General features: G+C 38.7%; 3 protein-coding genes across 8 annotated transcripts; 2 read left to right on the top strand and 1 right to left on the bottom strand.

Annotated features, from left to right (window-relative positions):
- The first annotated feature begins 1,127 nt into the window (after positions 1-1,127).
- lgalsla (lectin, galactoside-binding-like a) lies at positions 1,128-5,430 on the top strand. The gene is made up of 5 exons (XM_084091972.1): positions 1,128-1,286; positions 2,037-2,111; positions 2,191-2,279; positions 2,556-2,718; positions 2,855-5,430. Exons 1-5 carry the CDS (start codon positions 1,254-1,256, stop codon positions 2,996-2,998), a joined length of 504 nt encoding a protein of 167 aa, XP_083948098.1. The 5' UTR covers positions 1,128-1,253; the 3' UTR covers positions 2,999-5,430.
- A 1,375-nt stretch (positions 5,431-6,805) lies between these two features.
- aftpha (aftiphilin a) lies at positions 6,806-21,609 on the top strand. Of its 6 annotated transcripts, none has more exons than XM_084105829.1 (10): positions 6,806-6,987; positions 10,050-11,566; positions 12,696-12,838; positions 12,935-13,061; positions 15,451-15,507; positions 15,860-15,982; positions 17,131-17,191; positions 17,505-17,588; positions 18,209-18,332; positions 21,147-21,609. In XM_084105829.1, the coding sequence occupies exons 2-10, from the start codon at positions 10,088-10,090 to the stop codon at positions 21,277-21,279; spliced, it is 2,331 nt and encodes a 776-aa protein (XP_083961955.1). In that variant the 5' UTR covers positions 6,806-6,987; positions 10,050-10,087; the 3' UTR covers positions 21,280-21,609. The 6 variants fall into 6 exon arrangements, with proteins under 6 accessions (XP_083961955.1, XP_083961954.1, XP_083961953.1 ...); XM_084105828.1 differs by having other exon boundaries at positions 21,144-21,427; XM_084105827.1 differs by having other exon boundaries at positions 6,828-6,987; positions 10,082-11,566; positions 21,147-21,464.
- An 822-nt stretch (positions 21,610-22,431) lies between these two features.
- Positions 22,432-26,417, bottom strand: sertad2a (SERTA domain containing 2a). Its single transcript, XM_084105832.1, has 2 exons — positions 26,185-26,417; positions 22,432-23,845 (listed from the first exon to the last, which is right to left on the bottom strand). Exon 2 carries the CDS (start codon positions 23,832-23,834, stop codon positions 23,112-23,114), a length of 723 nt encoding a protein of 240 aa, XP_083961958.1. The 5' UTR covers positions 23,835-23,845; positions 26,185-26,417; the 3' UTR covers positions 22,432-23,111.
- Between the last annotated feature and the right edge of the window lie 341 nt (positions 26,418-26,758).

Below are 26,758 nucleotides of genomic sequence, written 5' to 3'. Positions count from 1 at the left end.
AGTTGTTCTATACTGCCACCTGCTGTGTTCACATTCACACAACACAAGACATGTGACAGTTGTGCTGCTGTCTTCATGTTTACCTTTATTCAGATGGACAGCTTATCAATCATGTGTAATATCACAACAGTGTGAAACACTAGCTCGCTCAGTTCATCAGAATAAATGAGCTACAGAGCGGAATGTTTTACAGCAGTGGAACGAACGACTGTCTGAAAACCCTTCCTCACACTGTTACACAACTGCAGGCTGGAATTACCAGTCTACACATGGTTTAAATTCACATGATTTATTACTCATCATCTCACTTACATTTCATGACAGAGTGGAGTCTAAATCACGACAGATGAAATGTTTCTGACCACACGCCTAGAATGACACACATCAAACATGGTATAGTGATTGCTGTTTCATAGTCTAATGAGAGTTATGTTTAAATATATGAACTATTTGTCTCATCAGATGTTTCTCCTCAACTTCCTAATGAGAAACAAATGTGGAAACAAATTACATTTGGCTAAAATGATTAATTAGACAGCAAAGTTCATATAATTTGGGCGTCGAAAAATCTGATGGTAGATTTAGTTTAAGACTCTTCTTGTATGCATGTACACACAGCTCAGCGTTACCATGGTATCAGTACAACAACCAAACAAACAAACAAAAACAGTTTTACTTGTGTACAGTGTTACTTTTAGTTTAGTACTGCTTGATGTCAATAATACAGTTTTCATACACTCTGCATTGACATACCTTGATTTAAAAAAAAATATATTCTTTGTAAATGAACATCTCTGGCATTTTTTTCAGCGAGTTTTCAAAATAGAGCATGATTTTGCAAGAATATGCACTCAAATATTGAATATATTTTAAGTCATGTGCTTGACATGAAGGTGAAAAAATAACTTCCAAACACATTTCCCAAAGAGGATAAACGAAGACTGAAGTCTTTATTAGAGCTGATTACAAGTCTTTTTTTTCCCAACGAACTTTAGTAGTATACAATATATTATACAGAATTTACATCTTAATACATCCCCCCCCCAAAAAAACATGCCAGAGTGTACAAATTGACTGAGCTGATTACAAGGATTATCGTGCTGCCTACGTCACAATGCAAAACCTGCTGGTCGCGCGCTGATTGGACGCGCGCGTCTCTCTGAGTTCCTCCGCTGGAAACACATGCGAACCGACCCGATCCGTGCCCTGATCCTCGAACCGAACCGAGCCCGAGCCCGAGCCCATGCTGGAAGATGGCCGAGTTGAGCGCAGTCCGACAGGAACTTGTGAGTATTTTCACTAGCGCCGTGTTTTCTTCTGTGGACTGAAAGCCGAGTGTCCTGCGTCACACACGGAAACTAGTGTCAGCAGTGTGAACTAGACTAGAGAATTCGCTCGTGTTGATGATTTAAACCCATAACAATGATTAAAACTCATGTACATACCCTTGTGTTCTTCCACACCTGTATAAACTTAACGTTACTTCTGTAGCAGAATGTTGCTGACGCTTCTCTTACAGTGGAGGTGAATGGGGACTGGAGCTTTCAAGAACAAAAATGACTAAAACAACTAGTGCATACGACTCTACTGTACTAACACTATTATCAACAACTTTGGTGCTTAAACACAAGTTTGTTTTTAGTCATGTCAAATGTCATTGATTCTTGAATGACTTGATATTTGCCTGTCAACTTTAAATATGCAGGAGATTTTTAATGAACAATGATTTCGATTCAAAAGACTTAGGATACCGGTCATATGGGGCACTTTTAAGATATTTTCATGGTGATTTTTGTCCTTTGGGGGTTTGACAGATCCAGTCCCCATTCACTTTCATTGTATAGAGGAAAACAGCATTGATATTGTGCATTTCGTGGATTTCTATGTTCTCAGCAACATTACATTTTAGGTAAAGGTTCATGCATGAATCAGTTTTTACAGCAAAGTTTACTTTCCACCTGTTCAGCTCTGTGTCCATACATACGTAATTTGCATGTTTTTTGTCTTCCTCTTCACCTGTGCTTTACCTGCCACAGAGAAACAGAAATCTGAGCAGTTCTTTCGGGGAGTCTCGGTGTACGTCACCGCAAAAAGATGAGCAACAAAAACTGGTAATGACTCAGCAAACGTCGTTTTGTTTGTATTTGCTTGTTGTTTTGTCTCATGATGACCCTGTCCTGTGTGTGATAGGCCGTGCCGTTCTGTGGCGGCATCCGGGGCGGACTGCGACCGGGGAAGAAAATCACGATCATGGGCGTCGTGAACGCAGATCCAGACAGGTAGCTCATGTCAACACACACACTCGCACCTTGGACACATGCAGGGACGCTTGCTGTTGTGCGTTTCATCTTATCTGTGTAACTCAAGTGATCAAAGTCTGTTTTCCAGCGTAAGTAGGAATGAGGTTGGACAGAAAACCCTCTGATAAAATCACGACGTCTAGACGTTTGCACTTTCTTGAGTGCATGACCTTGTTTTGGTTGCTTCACTCTCTAATTTAAACTGAATGTTGAATGTTCTTGCTCTCTCTCTCTCTCTCTCTCTCTCTCGGACAGTTTCGACATCAGTCTGACGTGCGGCTGTGAAGACGTGGCTCTGGATATGTGTGTACGATTCGAAGACCGGGAGATTTTGCGAAACGCCTGTGTTTCTGATAGCTGGGGTGAGGAGGAGAGGTCAATACCATATTTCCCCTTCATCGCAGAACAGCCTTTCAGGGTCAGTATCACCATCACTATCAGCTGAATTTAACAGAAATAATTTTTATTGCACAAAACAAGAAAAGCAGAGACCTAAACCTGTGTTGTAGAAAAATGAGCCTGCCTTATGTTTTCTGTCTGGGGTGTTTGTTCAGGTCGAGATCCATTGCGAGCACCCGCGCTTCCTTGTGCTCGTGGACGGCCATCAGCTGTTTGACTTCTACCATCGCGTGACGCCGCTGACGTCCATTGACACCATTCAGATCAGCGGCGGTGTGACCATCACCAAGCTGAACTGAAGTGAAAGAGCAGTGAAGACCGTCTGTGATACTGAAGGACACTCTAGAATCTGTAGAGCTGATGAATTGAACTTGAAACCTCTTTTTGAGCTGTGAGGAGGCATTTCTTTTCATGAGTATCATAATTCTTTTGCTAAAGTCAACATGAAACGGCATTCGCAAACCATTTTCTCTGGTAAATAATTGGTAACACTTTACAAAAGTCTAATAATAATTAATAGAAGATAGATTTTTCATTGTTAGTTCCTGTTAACTAATGTAGTTACTTAACGTTAAATGGAACCTTATTGTAAAGTGTGTTTTTCCCATCAGCATTGTGAAAAGTGGCCGTTTTACACCAGAAAACTGTGCTGCTGGTGAACACTATTAAAGGTGCAGAAATCGATTTCAGAGAAACATTGTTGATACTTGAAATTGAAATTTGAAGCGAAGCAAAATAATGCTTTGCGAAGATGACGAACAACAAGGAAGAACAAAAATTGAACATGCAGTACACAAGAGAATATACAACCAAGAGTTGGTAGTTAGTCGCCAACAGCTCACTCTCTCTCCTCTATCACGAGTGGACATGCCCCCCCTACTGCTGATTGGCTCACTCTCTCTCCTCTATCATGAGTGGACACGCCCCCTACTGCTGATTGGCTCACTCTCTCTCCTCCATCATGAGTGGACACACCCCCTACTGCTGATTGGCTCACTCTCTCTCCTCTATCATGAGTGGACACGCCCCCTACTGCTTTGGCTCACTCTCCTCTATCATGAGTGGACACGCCCCCTACTGCTGATTGGCTCACTCTCTCTCCTCTATCATGAGTGGACACGCCCCCTACTGCTGATTGGCTCACTCTCTCTCCTCCATCATGAGTGGACACACCCCCTACTGCTGATTGGCTCACTCTCTCTCCTCTATCATGAGTGGACACGCCCCCTACTGCTTTGGCTCACTCTCCTCTATCACGAGTGGACACGCCCCCTACTGCTGATTGGCTCTCTCTCCTCTATCATGAGTGGACACGCCCCCTACTGCTGATTGGCTCTCTCTCCTCTATCACGAGTGGACACGCCCCCTACTCCTGATTGGCTCACTCTCTATCCTCCATCACGAGTGGACACACCCCCTACTCCTGATTGGCTCTCTTCTATATCATCATGAGTGGACACACCCCCTACTGCTGATTGGCTCACTCTCCTCCATCACGAGTGTACACGCCCCCTACTGCTGATTGGCTCACTCTCTCACCCGAGTGGACACGCCCCCTTCTGCTGATTGGCTCTCTCTCACCCCCATCACGAGTGGACTAACCCCCTCTGCTCATTGGCTCACTCTCCTCCATCACGAATGGACATGCCCCTACTGCTGATTGGCTCTCTCCTATATCATCATGAGTGGACACGCCCCCACTGCTGATTGGCTCACTCTCACACCCGAGTGGACACGCCCCCTTCTGCTGATTGGCTCACTCTCTCTCCTCTATCACGAGTGGACATTCCCCCTACTGCTGATTGGCTCACTCTCTCTCCTCTATCACAAGTGGACATGCCCCCTACTGCTGATTGGCTCTCTCCTATATCATCATGAGTGGACACGCCCCCTACTGCTGATTGGCTCACTCTCTCACCCAAGTGGACACGCCCCCTTCTGCTGATTGGCTCACTCTCTCTCCTCCATCATGAGTGGACACACCCCCTACTGCTGATTGGCTACAAGTGTGTTGTGCTGCTCAGTCCGATCCACTTTCAACAGCATTTCTCAGAAATCACTTACTGCACCTTTAAATGACGTCAGTAGAGGCTTTTCAGAGGAAGAGCAAAGAATTTAATTAAAGATTATGAATACAAAATATTAAAAATAACTAAGTTAAGCACAATAAGAGTAAGAGTATGAATTCAGAAAGTAAAAGGAGTTTTGGTTTTATGTTGACTTTACAGCATTCAAATAGAGATGCCATATTTCTTATATCAGCACACTTTAGAAACGAATGAATGAATGAATGAGTCCAGATGTTGATGCACAACTAACAAGCTTCATTGGAGAACCTGTTATAAAAGCTATAAATGAACGTACTGCCTGAATTTAACAGTTGCTCTCCAGCTAATGTTCTCAGGTGAGATTATTTATTTATTTCCTGAATGTGTGTTTATAAACTAAACAGTGTGATTTGAGAGTTTCGTATGTTTTACAGTAATAGTGATCATTCCATTGTTATTCCGTTGACAAGCACTTGTACTTAAAAGCACTGCATTTTATGTTTAGTTAAAGAGACAAGACAACGCGATGAAGTGAAGTTCCTTTAGGTGCTTTCGTTACTTGAGACCAGAAGAATAAAACCAGGGAGAAAATCTTTCCATTCCAGTGCTTTTGAATGGCTGTTATGTATTTATGGTCACTGAGCACACGGTTATACACATAATAAAAGTCTTCTAATGAATGATATTGTGTTGTGAGTGATGTTTGTAGCAAGGCTGCACACACTATTGACCAGTACTGTAGATCATCTGAATAAACCAGGAGCTTGTAGAAAAACAACGTACGAGTGAAAGTTTAGCTATACTGAGGTACAGAGAGATGTTTAAAACATGAATATGACTGGAGTATCGCCGTCCTGTTACGTGAACATTTCTCTCCCTGTCTGGATAGCTTCATTTGGATGTTTCCAGCTCATGGAAATATAAGACTCTTGTCGTCTTCCTGCATATTGTGCTGTCAAACTCTTGGCTTCGGTTTTCCTGTTGCCGTTCTTATCTCTGTTCTGCTTCCTGATGACTGAGTATTATAGTAGAGTTGTTTCTTAATTGTTTTCCTTTCAGTAGATATGTGAAATGTGCTATTTTATTTGCTCTGGATCCAGAAAATGATCCTGGCTTGATTCAATATCTGTAGAAAAACCTACTGAGGGAGTGTTTATATTATATTATATTATATTATATTATATTATATTATATTATATTATATTATATTATATTATATTATATTATATTATTTTATTTCAAATTTGGGTCCATGAAAATGTTTAGAGAAAAACAAATCATGCAGAGTGTAAAATAAATTATAAAAAAAGTAGTAGTAATAATAATAATACAATAAATTTAAATACATAATAAAAAGTACATTATAATAAATATTAACCATTTTATTAAAATAAAATTTGATCAAAGTAAATATTTTAGATTAGATTAGATTAAAATAATCAAAAAAAAATAACATAAATATAACAGTACAGTAGAAAAAAACGTAATGGAACTGAATAGAAACTAAATATTTTCCAAATTATATTTTACACATATTAATAATTTTTTTTTTCACTGTATAAATTTGGTTTTAGGCAAAACAGTGTATTTTTTTCAAATTATGCTTGCATGTATTTATAATAATAATATTTAACAGTATAAATTGATTAGGTAAAACCTAATCAATGTTTTTTTTTTTCAAAAAATAAAAATAAATAAATAGATTAAAATTAATAATTAGAAAATAGATTAAATAAAATATATATATAAAAAAAGTAAAATGCACTAAAATACATGAATTAATTAAATAAATAAATAAATACAAACGAATAACAATAAATCAATGTTTATTAATAATACAATAATATAATAAAGTACTGTAGTGAGTAACTTAATATATAGAAACTATTATTTCCAAATGATGTTTAACATATTTATAATATTAATTTGTCACAGTATAAATTGGGTCTTTATACATAAAAAATTATTTCTGACTTTTACGTTAGTAATTCAGTGCTGGGTTTAGTTGAAATCTCCCAAATCAGCTTCGACCAATCAACATGAGAGTCCAGAAGTGCCACACCACAGCCCCTGATGCATGCTGGGTAATCCTCGGGAAAAGAGCAGGATACTCACACACACTGTCATACACACACACACACACACACAGACTGACAGAGAGAGCTCGAGCCAGTTGTGTGTGTATGTAAGAGCTACAGATGCTCGCCGTGAGGATGGACGCATCACTCCGGACTCCTGAGGTAAGAAGATGATTGACAGCTGCGCGAGAGCTAGCCGTTAGCATCGAGGCTAATGCTAGTGTTAGCTTGCTAGCATCGCCCTTGTTAATCAATGGGTTCTGATGCTACATTGAGTTTGCATGCTAACTGAATAAGTTTACGCTTCTAAATCACCTAGAGAAAAATAACATGATTGTTATGGCAACTTGTTCCATTGTTTAGAAAGAAGCAGCTTGTTTTGACAGTGAGAAATAACTCAGTTTATGCTGTCAGGTGTAATTTCACTGCTGTGATCAGGCTAACTGCTAACTTAGCCGGAATGTAAACATCACCAAAACGATTCGATTCTGTCCAAAAGATTAAATGTCAGTTTAATTCGGATTTAATCTAGGATAAATACAGTTTAGTCTAAACTAATCCATTCAGCTGGTTTATGTACGTTAGTTATTATGGAAAGTTGTATCAGTTTATGTCCTGTAGGCCTGCTGTTTCTTGACAGCTGTGATCTTAAAATCAGTTAATTTATAAGAAATCACCGATTTAATAACTGTACTCTTAAAGTGTGTCTTATGTACTTGAAAACTTTCATATAACATGTAATCAAACGTTGCTTTTGTCCCTCAGAAGAGTTAAAGTACTGCAATACAGTCATCATAATATGAGTAATATGAATGTTGAGTTATGATTATAGATATTTATAGATGTAGTGCCCTTTAAATGGATTTATCTTTATAGGAAATACAAATAGTATTTCTGTCAATCTGATCAAATGAATGATGAATTTTTATTCTTTCAATTCACAATAATATGAAACAAAATAGTAAATTATTGAATTGGAAATCTGATGCTTTCTGGTACGTGTTTCTGCTAGAATAGAGAAACCATTAAATGGCATATGAGTCACTAAAGTGGTGCGAATGTAAACTGTGGTTTGGAAAAGATCATGTCATTGTTTGAGCCTTCTTTCAGCAAACAACAAGTTCCCGGTACAATAGACCGTTTTATTTGGTTTGTGCTTTTTCTCTACTTTGTAAATAATTGCATTCAGTGACTGAATTCTTCTGGTTTATTTATTCATGATGACTCCCTGAATTGATCCGGTTTCCCTGTTGCTCCACTCCTCCTCCTAGTATTAGCACTTAATTAGTGTCTAATTTGAAGACAATCTGTCTGGTTTTACTCTCGTTGATTTGATTTGAGTTAGACAAAAAGAGCCGGTGTGTGTGAAGCACTTCTCTAGTGAGCCGTGCCATCAGGAAGCGATTGTTCAGTGGGATTGCAGTGGTTATCAGTGCTTTGATCAGACATAATTAACACAAGATTATTCATATCAAGATTAAGAAGATTTATTGATGGTTGTCTCAAAAGCTCCTTTTAAGGTGTTAAAGCACAAGCAGTGTGGGTTTATTCACTCACTAAAATGTAATTTAGTGTTAAAATCACACACTTTTTGTAGCGCAGAAGTGAAAGTGTTTCTTGTGTTTGCAGTGATTAGACGCTGATGTAGAAGAGCGAGGCTCGTGTTGGTTAAGGAGGAGGAAGCGTGTGCAGAAACTCCTGCTGTTTAAAACATGCAGCGTTGCAGAAGGCGTGACTTTCTTTGTGTGTCAGAAATCATTTCCAAATGACTCTTTCCATTTCAAATTAAATGTAATTACAGTTTTGGACTAATCCTGTGGGCATCCTGACACTTTAATTATATTAATAGCTTTCCAACAGTCATCATGGTACATGCGTTGTAGGGCCGGCCGCACAATTTTAGGGGCAAAACAATCTTTTTTCTGTAAAAAATTGTGATTTAAATGTTTTATATATCAATATGACTATAAAATTATATATATATATATATATATTTACTTTGATTACTGTTATTACTAAATAAAAATATTAAACAAAACAAGAACTATTACTAATATTATATCACTGTAAAATTAAAAAATAATTAAGAAAAATATACCAATAATTATATTTTACTGTACAACTGAAAAAGTACAATAATAATATTTATTGCTGTCTTAATTTATTCATATTAAAATGTAAAAAAAAATCTGTCTTTTATTTTGGTGGAAAAAACTTAAAGCTTCTCTTTTGTTGACAACAAGTATGGGAAGATGTTTGGCGTATATTGCGTTCCCAAATCCACAAGAAGATGAATAGATGTGATTATTAAATTACAAAGGCTGTGATTTAATTAAACACACACACACACACACACACACACACACACACACACACACACACACACAAACACTACATTTCAGAGTGAATTAGGGCTGTGAAACAATCTATCGCATTCAAAATAAAAGTATGCGTTTACATAATATATGTGTGTGTACTGTGTATAATTATTCTGTATATATAAACACACACACATGCATGTATATATTTAAGAAATATTTGCATGTATATACTGTATATACATTTATATACAATTTATATAGCCTATATAAATATAAATATTTTATATAAAAAAAAAATTCTTAAATGTATACATGCATGTGTGTATACTGTACACACCACACACACATATATTATGTAAACACAAACCTTTATCATTTACACAAAGAGCTCATAATCCAGTGTTTAAGAGCAGCTCAATTTGAGACTTGAGACACTGGATCACCCTTTTTATATTATCGTTATTAATGGTGGATGATATTAATAATTATTTATATTGTTGTTTCTGTTGATATTATCATTCATTGAGTTGTATTCATTTTCTAAATGTATTTTGTTTTCCTTTGCTTTTTTGTAAAATGTAATATTCTAATAAAAATACTTATAAAATAAATAAACAAACACTGGATCATGAGCTGCTCGTGTGTAAATGAACACGGTGCTGGGCTTCACTCTGAAACATGTAGCGCATATATTTGTCTTTTATTTAAATTAATCTTGCAGTCCGTTTCATTTGCCAAGAAAACTTTCTCAAACAATCACAAATCTAGATCTAGTTGTTGCCAAAATCTTGCCTTGTGTCTCATTGGAAAATACTGGTTTGTAAGATTTCAATTTGTACTTGTTGTGCCACAGTCATATTCTTGATGTTAATCTGCGTACATTGCTGTGCTGTTCTGCTGCAGGCGTGAGCTCTTGGCCGTGTGTTTCTGCTCAGGTCCCCATGGAGCCTGACGTGATACGCATGTACTCCTCCTCTCCCCCCCCGATGGAGGACGGCGTCGAGGACGAGGACGATGAATTCAGCGACTTCACCGGCGTCCCGAACAGCACCAGCTTCTCGGAGTTCGACACGCCCACCTCGTTCAACCAGAATCGGGCTTTAAACGCCACCTCGCCGCCGGAGCTGCTGAGCAACGGGAGAATCGTGGGACTGTCATCTCAAACCGCTAAGGCTAATGGCGTGGCGCCTAGCCAGACTGGCACGCCCAATGGCAGAACGGTTAGTGTGGAGGAACTTAAAAAGTTGACCGAGCATCAAGCTCACATCACGTCCCTGGAGTTTGCAACCGGATCTCGGACTGATAGCGACTGCAATGGCACCGCTGAAGTGCTAACGAACGGATTTGCAACGTTAGACCAAGTAGGAAGCCCTCCTACGCCACACAAAAACAGTGAAAGTCCAGATGATTTTGCAGATTTCGCTGCTTTTTCAAATGCTGAACTTAACCAGCCTTCAAACACAGACTGGGAACATTCAAATCAACCGGCGCAGAATGACATTAGCGACGGTGTTGTTGAAGTGCGAGGAGCTAGTAAAGTGGACGACAGCAGGGATTCGAGAAACGCAGGGTTTGGATTCCCTTTGGAAAACTCGGAAGGTCTCAGCAACGGGAGCCTGAGTTTCCATGAAGGGTCGGATTTAGATCAAAAGGATCTAGAAGTTGATGCTACTGAAGCTGTTAGCACAGCGCAACCGCTAGCCGTTAACGGTGTAGCCGATGATAGTGGCATTTCGCCCGACTCTGAGGAGAGATGTAGTGCTGAACAATCAGATGAGAAAGGTTCAGAGAACGAGAACGAAGAAACGGAGACGGAAACAGAGACTTCCTTCGGTCGGCCGCTATCGACAGACGCGCTCGAAGAATTCGGCGACTTTAGCACGACGGGATCCGTACCTTCGCCTCCGCTTCAGGAGGACACTGCCACTCCGGCTGATCACAGCCAACTTGCCGAGGACGACGATGAGGATTTCGGAGATTTCGGGGACTTTGGAGACGCTAGCTCATTTAGCGCGACTGTATTTGCTGATTTTGACCAGCAGGGGGCCACAACGCTAGTCGCTCAGGCCGAAACGGACCCCAAAATGGATGGTGAAGACGATGAATTTGGCGATTTTGACACATCAAAAGAACCTAGTAAAACGGATTTGGCAGGTGAGGAAGCAACTACATTTGCCGAGTTTCCTGGAAGTGACAGTTTTGCGGATTTCAGCTCCGCACCGGTGGACAATGCCGGTGATACCGGAGGATGGCAGGCTTTCTCTGAGCCGGATCAGAGCCAGAATGGAGAGGAATCGTGGGCAACGTTCGGGCAGGAACAGGATTCATTGTGCACTGAAAAAACTGGAGACGAATGGCACGGGAGTCAGGCCGTTACAGCGCCCCCTACTGGTGCGGAGGAGCGCAAAAGTTGCACAACGGTAGGTCTGATTATCTAAAATATTAGTTGGTTGATTTATATTTACTGTTTTTCACTTTGTCCCATTCTGTTCCTCAATTTGTTGTCCTAAACGGTGAAAGGGATTGAAAACTGGCAGGGAAATGATACCAGATTCAGGAATGTACCTGGACCGGATGGTTTACTCTTTCTACATGACTGATTAAGCATTAATCTCTTTCATTAATTTCACTGTACAAGTTAGTCATTAAGTCGAAACTAAATGCATGTTAAAAACAGAAAAACACTTTATTTTAAAATAAATCAATTTTCTCTCACTTTAAGCGTAAAGATCAATAACACACAAATATTGGGTAATCAGTTTTTAATTGCACTGGGCTATTATCATCAGTCATTTTCTGTAATAAATGTGCACTATCGTTCAGAGGTTTGGGGTCAGTAAGAGCTGTAGCAACAGTAATATTGTGAAACTGTTTTCTATGTAAAGACATGTTAAAATATAATATATTCCTGTGATCAAAGCTAAATTTTCAGCATCATTACTCCAGTCTTCAGTGTCACATGATCCTTCAGAAATTATTCTGATTTGATGCTCAAGAAACATTTCTGATTATACTCAGTGTTGAAAATAGTTGCGCTGCTCAATATTTTTGTGAAAATGTGATTGGCATCACAAGAAAAAAAACAGCATTTACTTGAAATAGAATTTTTTGTAACATTAAACATGTCACTGTCACTTTGGATCAATTTAATGCGGAATAAAAAAATTTAATAAAAAAAGTCTTACTGACCCCAAACATTTTGAAGAGCTGATCATGTATATAATCAATGTTTCTCTCACCTCGTCCACTATCTTGGATTTAGTTAAATTGGCAGTTCTATATTTCAGAACAATCTTTTTTTTTTCTTTTTTGTCATATAATTTTTATTGTTGCAAACTGCATTTTTACATTTTATACCACCCCACCCCACCCACCATAAACAACCCTATCCAGCCCCAACAAAGCAATCCCCAATCTGATCAACAGGACATCTGAATATCAAAAAATAAATAATAGAAATTAAATAAAATAATTACATATATTTCGGAAACAATCTTTTTCAAAAGGTCTTTGTTGAAGCCGTTGTTTTCTGATGTGTTTTCCACTAAGACTGCGCTGTTCAGCCGTTTGGAGAAGATCTTCCAGGCCAGTTTCGAGCTGGTTCTCGCCCCTCGGGTGGAGGAAGACGTGACCACGCTCGACACCTTCCTCAAACCCCCTGACACATCAGGACAGGAACACAGCGACGACGGGTGAGGAGCCGCGAGTGTGTTTGCTGAGGGCCAGATGCTGTAATGAAGTCTTCATGGTGTTGCTGTGGTCTCTGTCTCCTCCTGTGGGTTTTGTAGGGCGTTGCGGGACGTGTGGCGGCAGCTTCAGGATGTTAACAATGCCTACGGTCTCCGGTACCAGTGGGGCGGCTCTCACACCAATAAAGCCCTGCTCTGCTCTCTCGGCATTGACACCAGAAATATAGTGAGTTGGATTGTGAAAAAAAGTTTTTTGTCTTTAAAGTGGACCATGTTTAACTTTCTTTAGTGTGTATTCTTGATGTTTGAGCATGAAAAAGTTACAAAGTCCCTCCAGCGGGAGTTATTCTCTACATCAGTGTCTCTGGCTACGTTTACACGCAACCAAATAATCCGTTAGTAATCGGATTGACGGCTCAATCGGACTGAAAAGCCTTCATGTAAACTCCTTAATCGATCCCGATTGAATGGGGGAGTTGATTCCTTTTCTAATCTGATCGAGAGAACATGTAAACACTTGATCGGATTGAAAACCGAGACTGAAAGGACTGCGCATGTGCAATGAGGTTGAAATAGCGTAATGACGTGTGACGCGCGGAACGAGCTGTTGTTCCTGTTGAATAAAGTGTCGTATAAATGAGTGTCCCGTCATGCTGAACTTCTCCTTTCACTGCGTCTGTGAAGTGGAGCAGGACAGCGACCCACCAGTCCTTGTTTCAGATTCTCATCCACAGACGATGCGGGGAGGGTCATTTTTACTACGTGATGAATATTAGCAGCACGGCACAACAGTTCATATGCTCATTGTCTCCAAATTCTGATCAGAAATGGATAAATATTAAGTCTGCTGTTTAAAACAAATAATGAACCAATGTAGGAGATGGTTATCATGCGCAAAAGGCGCATACAAACTCTTTATATTCGTGCATGTCAAAAAATCTATTCCGATTTGAAGCTTGTGACATATAAATGCGCACATCAACCCGATCACATGTTTAGCGTTCATGTAAACACTACGTTCGGATTCGTCAATCGGAATGAATTCTGTCCGATTTAAACTAAAGTTGTGCTTGTAAACGCAGCCACTGTTTCTGAACTAGGGCTGTCAGAATGGCTGAAAAGCTCAATTAGAATTTCTTTCTTAAATATTAGCAAAATTCGAATTATATTCAAATTCTTAAGACGCTACTTGATGTTATGGGGGAAAGTACTGTATGCCCACAAGAGGGCGCAAGCGAACGCAATAAGCAAATATAAACCAAATCAAGGATCTCACCCATACCTGTCAACATTTGGGTACCAAAATATTTTTCGGGAGGAGTTTACTGGTACTGAATATTACACATCACCTGTAGGCTACTCCATTAACTGGAACAGGTTTTCACTGGAACTGAATATTACATCCAAATATTGCTATGTAATCAATCAGCATATTGTTGTGTAACTTTTTCTCTGGTACATTTGGCGTAGGATATTTATTTCCGTCAAGGTTAGACTGCGATGTCAGATGTATTCCCAGTGATGCGCTTTCCGCTTTTAAAGTTTTATAAAATAAGTAAGATATGGCTTGAATGGTTTAAAAGCATTCGCAAGAATAAAAGCATATAATCATATCACAATCATATAATGTAACGCAGCCAAATGATGACAGAAAAAAACGGATGCTGCGTTAAATATTTACTTACCACGGAGTCTTTTCCCATTTCTACCAGTAACGCTTATTCAACTTCCCGCGTCTACTACCTGCGCAGATCTCGACGGCACAACTGGGTTGCCAGGTTGAGCTCACAAATGGGTTGAAATGTGTATGATGTGTTGATTGCGCGAGTAGGATGGGTTTCATACAAGATCTGGCAACTGGACAACCTTGGAATAATATATTGATGTGATTATTCATATAACGACGTTTGGGCCATACAAATTACGGGAGTTTCACGGGAGAAATAACAAAACGGGAGGGGGCGGGAGATGGGTGTGAAATATGGGAGACTCCCGGGAAAAACGGGAGTGTTGACAGGTATGATCACATCTTTTATTGAAATGAAATGACATTCACTTTTTAAAGTGCATTAACTTTTGAAACATTTGTTCTTACATAAAATATAATTTCCTTAATGTGCATGCAAGGAAAATTAGGCTACAATAGTGCATAAAACTGTGTAAGTGCATCAGTAACCTGAGGAAACACGATATGCACAAGATAGCAAACTGCCATTCGGAAACAATCCATTTCTACTCACCACATCTACATATTGTTCGACAGTTTTATTATTTATTTGATGAATATTCGAAATTCGCTTTTTATTTGACAGTGTAATCTTGAGTTTCTTCCGGGAATGAACACGTCACAATATTCCTCATTTAAATAATTAATATGCAGAATAAAGGGGCGGAGCCTGGTTGTTAGTAGTGTGTTGAAACTGGTGGTTATGGTGAGAGGCGGGACATTTCCCAAACACACTCGACCAATCACAACACACTATATGGGGAAGATAATGTGTTTTGAACATTCAAGCATGAAAACCTGTTCTAGTAGACCCTAAAAACTAAATCAAGACTCAATAAAATGCCTCTTTAACTTTTCTCATCTTCTGTTTGTGTCTCTTTCTCCTCAGCTGTTCACGGGCCATAAAAAGCAGCCTGTAATTGTGCCAATGTACGCTGCCAGTCTGGTGAGTCGAGCCCAGCTGCAGGCGAACTGTGTGTGTGTGTGTGTGTGTGTGTGATGCTGGTTTATTTTAAACCACTGTGTTAAATCAATCATTCAGTTCAATTCACATTTATTTGTATAGCGCTTTTCACAATACACATCGTTTCAGAGGAAACTGTCTAAGTTATGCATTTCAGAAATGTACACATACAAAAATCACAGTTAGCTAAAAATGTATTAATTTAAACGATGTAATAATTTAAGGCAGAAACGATGACTCATTGAAGTAATGAATACTTGTTTGTTAACAAATGATTACGACATTTTGAAGAAAGAGAGAAAGAAAGTGATCTGAGAGCTCTGTGTGTGTGCAGGGGATGCTGGAACCCACGAAAGAGCCGGTGAAGCCCGTCTCCGCCGCTGAGATGATCGCCTCGATAGCACAATCTCCTGCAGTCGTCTCGGAGTTGAGCACCTGTCCTCCAGACGCCGCGCAGGTGAGCGTCTTCACTGACCTTCATCTGATCAAACTCTTCACTCAGAAATCACAATATTGCAGCATATATTGCATATATCCGCATACATAATGTATACTCAGATAAAGCGATATATACTATATTGCAAATCTCAATTACATGATCGTCTGTATGGTTGCAAAATGTAGCGATATTCGCTCAGCTCTATATATAAAGTTGGATATATAAGTATAACGTTATCCGCGTACATACAGTATGTTTGTGTGGGAGGATATACAACCCTCTACAATGTATATGCAAGTAAATCTTTACTCTGGGCGATTAAATAATGTCTATAAGTAGCCATTAGCTAATAAATTCCTAGATTTTATTTGCCAGTGTGTGTTCAAGGCTAAGTATAAGTTTAGCATAGATCTATTTTGACTCGCTGAACACTCTTAGCGAGCGCTTGAGGGTTTCGCTCTCCGTCAAGCGATCTGTACTATTTCAGTGCAGCTCAGTGAACTTTTAAGAAGATATGCTGGTTTCTCTGGTAGTGGGCGGAGCTAATGCGCAAACGGCAATCTCATTGGCTGGTGTTCAACACTGTTTTGATTTCAGCAAACCAGTTTGAGTGAATGCTGAAAACGTGATTAATATTCATGAGCCCAGCAGCCCATCAATCCTTAGTGTGCGTTGTATTTAGTTATTAGTAGTAGAATTAGAATTCTTTTTACAGAAACACTGAATGACCAACAATATCTTAAGCACCACCAGTCCTGAGTTCAGTTAAAATGACAAATATGCATTCATACATGGTTACCATGTTTTTACCATGTTTATATATATATATATATATAGGTTGTATATAGCAAACCTGCTTGATTGCTTGTAGCATCACAAAGTGCAAATTATAAAGATTTATTATTGAAACATGATTTATTGATTTATGAAACATCCAAAATCAGTTGCTACCACAATTTATAGCATCCCTTTCTTGATTTATTATTTGATCAAACTAAAAAAAGTGGAAATAGTTACACAAAATTAGGATTAAAAATGCAAAAAACGCCACATTTCTAAGGCTAATACACCAATCAGTAAATAAAATAATCACACATTTAAAAAGAATCAGACAGATAACTTTTTGCATTACTTTGTTGTGATATGATGTTCTCTCTCCCCGTCAGGAGTCTCTTCCTCCCGTTCAGTTTGACTGGAGCAGCAGTGGCCTTACAAACCCTCTGGACGGTAACAGCCACCTCTCGTCTCTCTCACTAACACCACACAGAAGAACGGAGGAGCTGAGCTCTTCTTGTTCCCGAGCGTCTGCCGATGTGACGCTAGCCTGTAGATTAGCAGTCGTGCAGTAGCCGTCTCTATGCTAATGTTGGATGTTCACGAATGCTTCTCGCTAACAGAAAGCAACACTAATCTGGTCATGTAGATTTCAGCACTAATCCAGATCTGAGCGTATATGTCAACTTCTGCTCTCCTGTTTTCTCTCTCTCTGTCTGTCCGTAACCCCTCTCCTCTCTTTCATCATCCCTCGTTCTCTCTGAAGCGAGTGGAGGCTCGTCTCTGCTCAACCTCGATTTTTTCGGCCCCGTGGACGAGTCGCCCTCCGGCCCGGCCACCTCCATACCAGGTTTGCTGTTTAACACCAGCGCTGTGTGTGTGTGTTCATGATCTCGGCTCTATTTGCATCCATATCTTTAACCGTCCTTTCAGACGATCGTTTGCATGCGTACCAGGGTTTGAAATTAACTTTATCACTCACCGGCCAATTTTGCTTCTAAATTTTTAACTTACCGGCCATTCAGAACTTCTACTCGCCAAAGAAAAAGAAAAAGAAATTAAACAGATTAACTACATCACAGCTTATAAAATGTAGGATGTTGGAAAATAAGTCTTTTCTGTTAACCAAATTTAATGTTTGCTTTTGCTTCAATGCAAATGAACAAGCGCGCTGTTGTTTGTTGCGTAGTGATGTGTGTGTTCAAGTAAGCCAGATATGCGCAGATTCTGCTCAATACGCTGTATTTAATATATCATGAGTTCAGTATTTGCACTAAATCTGTGCAGATTTGTCTTACACAAACTTCCCCAGCAAAGTGAGTAAACGTAATAAGTGACTCGCCAAATCGGCCAGTGATCTGACAGCGTTATCATGGGGTTTTACCCGCAGTGTTAATGTCAAACCCTGATGCGTGTGTGTGGTGGCGTATCACACAGGCGTTCTGATATGCGTGTGATATGCGTGTGCAGGCGTGGACCCGGAGCTGTACGAGCTGACCCAAGCCAAGCTGGACGTCAGCGGGGGGGGCAGGAGAGTCGTGGATGCGTTCGCTCGCCTCATGTCCACCGTCGAGAAGACCAGCACCTCCACCAGGTCAGTGAGACTCACTCGTTCACACACACACACACACACACTTCCTCACGAGTTTACAGGGATGCTGGATATCTGTGGGCATGGACTCATTATTTGATCCGACTGCCACGGTTTTACACAAAATTGAAACCATTGCAGCTGTTAGAAACCTGTTACATGTTTTTATGTGCAGCACTAGGTTTGATTTCATTTAGTGGTTGTCGTCCAGTTTTTATCCTTTGATATATGGTTATTTATTTGCATTTTTAATCCTACTTTGTGTGGCAATTTTTTTACTTTTGCAAAACTGATCAAATATAGGGTTAGTTCACCCAAAAATGTACATTCTGTCGTAATTACACACCCTCATGTCGTTCCAAAGCCGCAAGACATTCGTTCATCTTCAGGACACAAATCTTTTTAATGAAATTGGAGAGCTTTCATTACACTTTCAAGGCCCAGAAAGGTAGTAAAGACATCATTAAAGTAATCCATGTGACTCAGTGGTTCAACCTTAATTTTATGAAGCAACGCAAGTGCTTTGTTTGCACAAAAAAGCATAATTACCACTTTATTTACTTTATTTAATATTGACCTGCAGTCCATTAACACCACGACACATGCGTGTTGTCGACTCGAGACCGAAAGTTGTTCTGTGATGCACTTTGGATAAATTGGAGGTAAATTTTGTTTTTTTTGCGCAAACTTGTGTCACTTCATCAAATTAAGGTTGAACCACTGGAGTCACATGTGTTACTTTAATGATGTCTTTACTACCTTTCCGGGGCTTGAGCGTGTTAGTTACGCTGCTCCAGTGGAGGGACAGAAAGCTCTCAGATTTCATCAGAAATATCTTCATTTGTCCTCGGAAGATGAACGAAGGTCTTACGGGGTTGGAACAACACGAGGGTGAGAAATTAATGACAGAATTTACATTTTTGGGTGAACTAACCCTTTAAGAAAGGGATGTTATAAATTGTGGTAGCTACTAATTTAGGGTGTCACAAATGTAATGCAAAAATGATAAAAATGTTTAAAAGCTTATAGTTATTCTGATGAGTCTGATATCTTTCTCTGATTTGTCTTGTCTTTTTTCTGATCATGGGTGTGTTTCCCGTAAAACAACATAACTCACTGCTTCAGTAACTCACTGTTTCAGTAACTCACTGCTTCAGTAACTCACTGTTTCAGTAACTCACTGTTTCAGTAACTCACTGCTTCAGTAACTCACTGCTTCAGTAACTCACTGCTTCAGTAACTCACTGTTTCAGTAACTCACTGCTTCAGTAACTCACTGCTTCAGTAACTCACTGTTTCAGTAACTCACTGCTTCAGTAACTCACTGCTTCAGTAACTCACTGTTTCAGTAACTCACTGCTTCAGTAACTCACTGCTTCAGTAACTCACTGCTTCAGTAACTCACTGTTTCAGTAACTCACTGCTTCAGTAACTCACTGCTTCAGTAACTCACTGTTTCAGTAACTCACTGCTTCAGTAACTCACTGCTTCAGTAACTCACTGCTTCAGTAACTCACTGCTTCAGTAACTCACTGTTTCACTATCGATGTATCGTTGAAGAAATCAGTTTGCTAGTCACGACTGTTTCCCGAAACCTAATTGTCGCAAAGTAGTCGTTTAACCATGTTGGTTTATGACGTCACGCAGGTGTTGGAGTAATCACTACTTTTAATGAATCTGTTTAAGATCGAATTAACGCTAGATGTTTTGCTATAAATTACGAACACGGCATCTGAGGACTATTCCTCATTTTTCTCAGTTTTTTTGCTTTATTTCCAGATTCAATCATAGGCTCGTTCGTACGTACTAGAGCACGTTCACACATGCGCACTCTTCAGAAACGACGCTTTAAATCTCTGAACAAACTAAAAGATGTAAATGACATTTGTATGTATTCTAAATAAAAGATACAGATTATACTGAATGTCATCATGCTTATTTGGCTCAAGATAAGGATTTATTGAGTCCACGTCATGCAAACAAGAAACTGCTTCTAACCACAGGTCGAGACCTGTCGTTCAAACGCACAGCTTTGCGATGGTGTTTGCGAATGCTCGTTGAACTGCTGGTAACGACAGTACTTTGACCATAGTTGGCTAGCGATGCTTTCAGGAAACACACTCCTGGCTGATCTCTCTCTGATCTGCCTGATCTCGTTCTTCTTCTGATCTGATTTCTTTCTCTGATCAGTCCGATCTCTCTGTCTCTTATCTGTAATCTCTTTTTCTAAACGTATCTCTCTCTGATCTGCCTGATCTCTTACTAATATGTGACCCTGGATCACAAGTCGCACGGGTATAACTGTGGCAATAGCCAAGAATACATTGTATGGGTCAAAATTATCGATTTTTCTTTTATGCCAAAAATCATTAGGATATTAAGTAAAGATCATGTTCCATGAAGATATTTTGTACATTTCCTACCGTAAATATATACAACATTAATTTTTGTGAGTGAATGCAGCACAGTCGCCAACATAAATGGACAACTTTAAAGGAGATTTTCTCAATGTTTTGATTTTTTTGCAGCCCTCAGATTCCAGATCTTCAATAGTTGTATATCAGCCAAATATTGTCCTATCCTAACAAACCACACATCAATGAAAAGCTTATTTATTCAGCTTTCAGATTATGTATAAATCTCAATAAAAAAAAAATGTGACTGATTTTGTGGTCCAGGGTCACATATATCTAATATCTTTGATCTGATCTTTCTCTGGTCTATCTGGTTTGATATATCTTGCTAATATCTGATATGTCTGCTCTCTCTCTCTGATGTTTCCCTGATCGGTCTGACGTGTGTGCTCTCTCTCAGCAGAAAGCCTGTGCAGAAGGAGGAGCATCTGAGCGCCGAGGCTCAGCGAGTGATCTCAGGCCTGCCGGATCTGTCGTTCATGCAGGCTAAAGTCCTCATGTTCCCCTCCACGCTGACTCCTCTCCTGCCCGACTGACGCGTCCTCCGTCTCTGTGTGTCGCTCTCCAGTTTACTCCACATGATTTTAATTTCATCCTTTTGGTTTTCTAGCTCCTTTTTTTGTGTGTGTCATTTTCCTGGGCGTTTTTAAGTTCAAATACATCATGCTATGTTAAGAGAAGAGTGTGTGAGATAATCAGCTGATGATCGATCGCTCTAGAGAAGAAAAAAACAGATCATTTTATTTGTAGAATGACAATAGGAAAAGAGTTTGTGTTTATATTAGAGCCAATCTGTATATAATCAGGGATGAGAGTTTCCTTTTGATTATCCTTCACGGTTAAGTTAATGTGTATGAGAGAGAGAGAGAGAGAGAGAGAGAGAGAGAGGCACTTGCTGTTTCCGGTTGTTTGTTTTTATTATAAAACACTGGCTTAAAAGTCCTTCAGTGGCACAAATGATTATGTGAATGATCTGATTTGTATTTAGATATATAAATGCGTAGTTACATAGACTTGAAATCAATCCGCCTGCAAAATTTCCTTTTGATTTTGCGCAACAAAGGACTTTTTTAATCGTTTTGGCTATTACATTTTCAATCAATATTGGTATTACTTGTAGGTTTTAGTTTTTTTGATTTCACACATGCGTTAGTGAACACAAAATCCTTTTTTTTCTTCTTTTTTTTTCATGCGAATAGTTTAAGATTGAACTTGCTTTCCTCACTGACAGACTGTAGACGAGTCCATCAACAACTATAGAAACGACAGCTTTTCCTCAATATTTTTGCTGCTCGTGTTCGGTTCTTATTTTGTTGTTTGTTACTTTTTAATGTAAGTTGAAACCACTGGCTTCGGACTGTAATGTAGTGAAGGAATCGTTGAATGAATGATTAACTTGAATATATATATATATATATAATATAGCTGTATTGAGAATAAGGGACCAATATCTGCTGTAACGTTTTGCTCATTTTCCTGTCATCATTGTGTTTTTGGTCATGCCGTATCTGTGTTTTATTTAATCTGCCAAATCCTAAGCAACTCTTCTGGAGGACGTCTGCTGTCACAGTGGTCCCTTACGCCAGGAGTGCACTGCATGATGGGAAATGTTCACCAGAAACATCTGTAAAGAGTTTCCCATCTTTTGGCTTTTTTTTTCTTTTTCCTCCCAGTTCTTTTTGTGTGTGTGTGTGTGTGTGTGTGTGTGTGTGTGTGTGTCATTGTTTATTCCGTCTCCTGGAGGATTTTGCACATTGTAAAGACATACAGAAGAACTGCTTACATAGTTAACTGTGGCTTCGGACTGTGTACAGTCAAACTATGGATCATGTAAAAATTGTTATGGGAAAATTCCTATGGAAAACTCATACAGATGAATGATATCTCTAAAGAGCCTGTACCGAGGTCAATCGCGCATGCCTGGGTTCTTTGAAAAAAACAAAACTAGTGTGTAAATTTTCTTTAAGTGTACACAAGAAATTAAAATAATTTAAGAGAAAATGCTGTTTTGCTGAGAAATCATTGTTTCAGACTTTCATTCATGCCTGTATTTAATTGGTTTATTTTGAAAGGACAAACTGAACACAATTTTATCTTGGAATTTCTTTTATTTAAAAATTTTAAATACTAAAATAGTGTAATTCATATCAAATTTCCACAAGAAAAAGGTATTAAAATATCACTTTATCACATCATAATGATATTACAAAATGGCTGCAATATATTACATCACATTGCTACTGTATCAAAATAAATATACGAACATACGCATATATACGTGACCTTTTTGCTGTACATACCATAATACAGAAAAACCGACCTTAATATTTCCTGATGCAAGTACAAAAAGTATAAAATGCCTGTCAAATTATGACCCAACCAAAACCTCCATAATGTGATCCAGTTCGTTCAGGTCGAGTTTGAACGTCTGATTAGACGGAAGAGCCGATTGGCTCGTCCCGCCGTTTCCGTAACCAGCGAGCGTCTTAACGAGGTCGTCCGTTACCATGGAAACGCTCAGGGATGAACTGCACGGGGTGCTGTCGAACAGGAAGTTGTCTATTTCCGTGAACAGGAAATCGTCAAATGAGAAGTCAGCGAGGCATGAGGGGGCGTGGCTAGCTGTGAATGGGGCGGAGTCAGAGTCCACAATGCTGTGCATTTCAGAGAGATCTGGATCTGGATCTCGCAGTTCTCCTGAATTATCCGAGTCAGTGCCACTGGTAATGTCCGGCACGTCCTGGTCGGATGTGGAGAATAAAGCAGTTATTCCCACTGTTGGACACAGAGCTTCGATTTCAGCCAGTGCTGTGCTGAAACTGTCCTTCATAACAGGAGATGAGGGAGTCTGCGGTCTGGGAACACACTCCTCTCCTCTCAGCTCGTCCTGGATGTGCCGGAGTGTGTTCGTGATGAGCACCCTGCGGGCCAGGTCCGGCTCCCCGTGTCCCGGCCGGGTGTGCAGCTTCAGTAAGGAGAGGTTGAGCACCGTCTGCCGCTGAAACCAGTAGCAGGTGTGCGACGCCTCCATCTTCATCACACCATCCTCTTCCTCCTGCTCCAGCTTACGCTTCACGCCTTTACCCAACATGAAGCATTTATCTAAGAGAGAAACACACAGTGATGAAGCAAAGTGCATCAAAACCATTGTATATTCATATTTTAATTAATATATATATATATTTATGATTTATGGTTATACAGTGGTCAACATTTGAAGTGGATCAAAAAAGCTAAAAGTTGTCCTAAGACAAGAACGGGTATTGTCCAAAATTCATGTATAACTTTGATGAAAGGTTTTGATCCACTTGTAGAAATGTTGACTACTGTAGTTAAAGTATTTTTATTTATTTCAAAAAATTATATTGATTTTTATTTCAAATCTATAGTAACGTTTTAAAGTAATGAGAAAAAAATTAATAAAATTAACTGAATTAATATATTAATACATTTAATGAACAGAATGGCAATATTTACTAAAATTACTAACATTTTTGTTTTAAAATGTTTTCTATAGTAAAATATTTTAGATTTAATAAAATGCCAATATTTACTAAAATGTACATTTTTGTTTAAAATGTTTTCTAAAGGAAAATATTTCAAATATGTTTTATTTAAAAAGCAACACAAATAAATGTAATAAAATGAACAGATTTTGTGTTAGTTATTAAATATTTTGATATTAATATCTTAACTCGAATGTAATAAAATACCAATATTTACTAAAATGTGCATTTTTGTTTTTAATGTTTTTAAAAACAATGTAATATTGTAATATTTAATGTTAATATTTGATTTATGTAAAAAGCAACACAAATAAATGTAATAAAATTAACATTTTTAGTTAAAATGAACAATTTAGTTATTCAATATTTTAATATTAATATTTTCGTATATTTCATGAATAAAATGTAATGTATCAAAATGGCAATATGTATTGAAAAATCATTTATTTTAAAATGTATATTTTATTTTTATTGAAATGTTTTCTATAGTAACATTGAATTAAAAATAAAATAAAAGTAAATATAATAAAATTAAATGTGAAATATATGAATTATATCTTAATTATTCAATTTAATTGAGTGTAGCTATGACAATGACAGTATTTATTTTATTTTAAAATGTATTTTTAGATTTTAAACATTTCCTATAGCAACATTTTAAATATTTTATTAATAAAAAAATAATAAATGAACTGAATTATTTGTTCAAATACAGTAGAATACACATATCGTAGCGTAAGCCTACATATTAGCCCTATATTTGAACATTTTGCTCAATGAACGTTTGGTCACAAATCATTTTTTGTTTCTTAGATGAAAACAAAGGAGAAAAATAGGACTGATCTTTATAGAACAGCCAAACACACCGTACTTTCCTCTTACTCAACATCCATCGCAGAAAAACTCCTGATACACACATGACTCTTCTCTCTGGACTCTGAGATTTACAGTAAATCAGAGCTCTTGCGCGTCACTTCCTCACAGCATCTGAACGGCTGGTATTATGGTGAAAAGTTTGAGCCCAAACCAAATGACAAACAATCACGTGTAGTTCACATGTGAACAACATCCATCCAGAGTCCGAGTCACGCTCAGACAGAGACAGCCCGCGTTCTAGAACCGTTTAGAATTCTAGAATTCTAAATCCAAACGTTTGTGTTCGAATCTCGTTCGTTCTTTATTGCGAGTGACGACATAATCGTGTACACGTGATGTCATAGCCTAATATAAGAAGTTGACAGTAGATGTGCAGGAACGTGAATCTACTTCTCTGTGCTGTTTTCGCGTCTGTACTGTTAAAGCGTGGATATTCACGCGAATACATTATTTCACAGCAAACCTGGAACTTGGAGTTGTTTAACTGATGACAGTGAAGTGAACCCGTGACATTTAGCGCTGCACGCCCACATTATATCAGCTCAAAGTGAAACCTCAGCTGGCGCAGTGAAATGAAAGCTTCAGGGCTGTCTTTTACATTTTCAAGTAAACCGACAAGTAATGAGAATACAACAGGCCCATCTGAAATGTGATTGACAGCATGATTAGCCGAGACCATCTGCAGTAACAGTGCGTTCTGCACAACGGGTCGAGTTTCAGAGAGTCATTCAGGAGCTTTAAATAATCCTACTGTTTTACTACTACTTTCAAGACAATACAAAACTATTTACAACTCCAAAAATAAATAAATATAAATAATCTAACGTTACCGTACAGTCACACAAAAACACAAGTTTTGACCTTTAAATCCGACCATTTACCCTTGTTCTAATTTTTTTTTTCTTTTAAGAAAAATGTTTGACCTTTAAATCGAACCATTTACCTTTGTTCTAATTTTTTCCTATTTTTTAAAGAAAATGACCTTTCCGATTAACTATGTTTTGAGCGCTTCATGAGAGTCGCGAGTGAACTGAACTGAGCTGGTTCGTGTGAACTCACCACACGCAGGTCAAGCGAGGACTTCAAGCTGCTCATCGGACTCGTGTAAATCCTTCACTCTTTCACTCGCGTGCGTCCGCTTCGGCTCGCGCGATCGTGTTCGGCGTTATAACGTGAAGCTCGTGAAGTCACTCGTTCCGATCGACGCACAGACGAGTCTATTCCGCCTCCGAGAAACCCGCGAGCGGAGTCTTCACGAGTGACGCAAGCCTCGCAGATGTCGACTGATGAATGAGTCGTTTATCTGAATCGGTTCATTTGAATGATTCAAGAAACACTTTTGCTGCTCGAAGGGATGCACTAATAAACTATATAGTTTATTAGCCTAGTACAGGTATTTTACAGTTGACAAGCAAGATCGTTATTTGGCGCTGTAAATCCTTTATAAAATACCCTTTACGAAAATTAGTAACCACCAGACTTTATAAAACTGTTATAACTCTCTGGACAGTGAATCCTCTTCTGCATCTTTTTGAAATATGTTATTGTTTTGTTTTTATTCTCTAGGCCTAATTATAATTTATATCTCTAATTATATTCTCTGTTTTTATTATGCTGTAGTCCTGTTTAATAC

The sequence above is a fragment of the Abramis brama genome, assembly GCF_963993115.1.
Source record: "Abramis brama genome assembly, chromosome: 2".
NCBI classification, from domain to species: Eukaryota; Metazoa; Chordata; class Actinopteri; order Cypriniformes; family Leuciscidae; genus Abramis; species Abramis brama.
The sequence above is the reverse complement of the archived record's forward strand: the minus strand, read 5'-3'. Positions and strand labels throughout refer to the sequence as shown.

Bases quoted from the DNA above. Each gene is read 5' to 3' on its own strand.
- lgalsla (XM_084091972.1), top strand. From the start codon at position 1,254: ATGGCCGAGTTGAGCGCAGTCCGACAGGAACTT. The intron at 1,287-2,036 runs GTGAGTATTTTC...TACCTGCCACAG, and splicing joins GCGCAGTCCGACAGGAACTT to AGAAACAGAAATCTGAGCAG. The intron at 2,280-2,555 runs GTAGCTCATGTC...TCTCTCGGACAG, and splicing joins GTGAACGCAGATCCAGACAG to TTTCGACATCAGTCTGACGT.
- aftpha (XM_084105826.1), top strand. From the start codon at position 6,946: ATGCTCGCCGTGAGGATGGACGCATCACTCCGGACTCCTGAG. The intron at 12,839-12,934 runs GTGAGGAGCCGC...TGGGTTTTGTAG, and splicing joins CAGGAACACAGCGACGACGG to GGCGTTGCGGGACGTGTGGC. The intron at 18,333-21,143 runs GTCAGTGAGACT...GCTCTCTCTCAG, and splicing joins AAGACCAGCACCTCCACCAG to CAGAAAGCCTGTGCAGAAGG.
- sertad2a (XM_084105832.1), bottom strand. From the start codon at position 23,834: ATGTTGGGTAAAGGCGTGAAGCGTAAGCTGGAGCAGGAGGAAGAGGAT.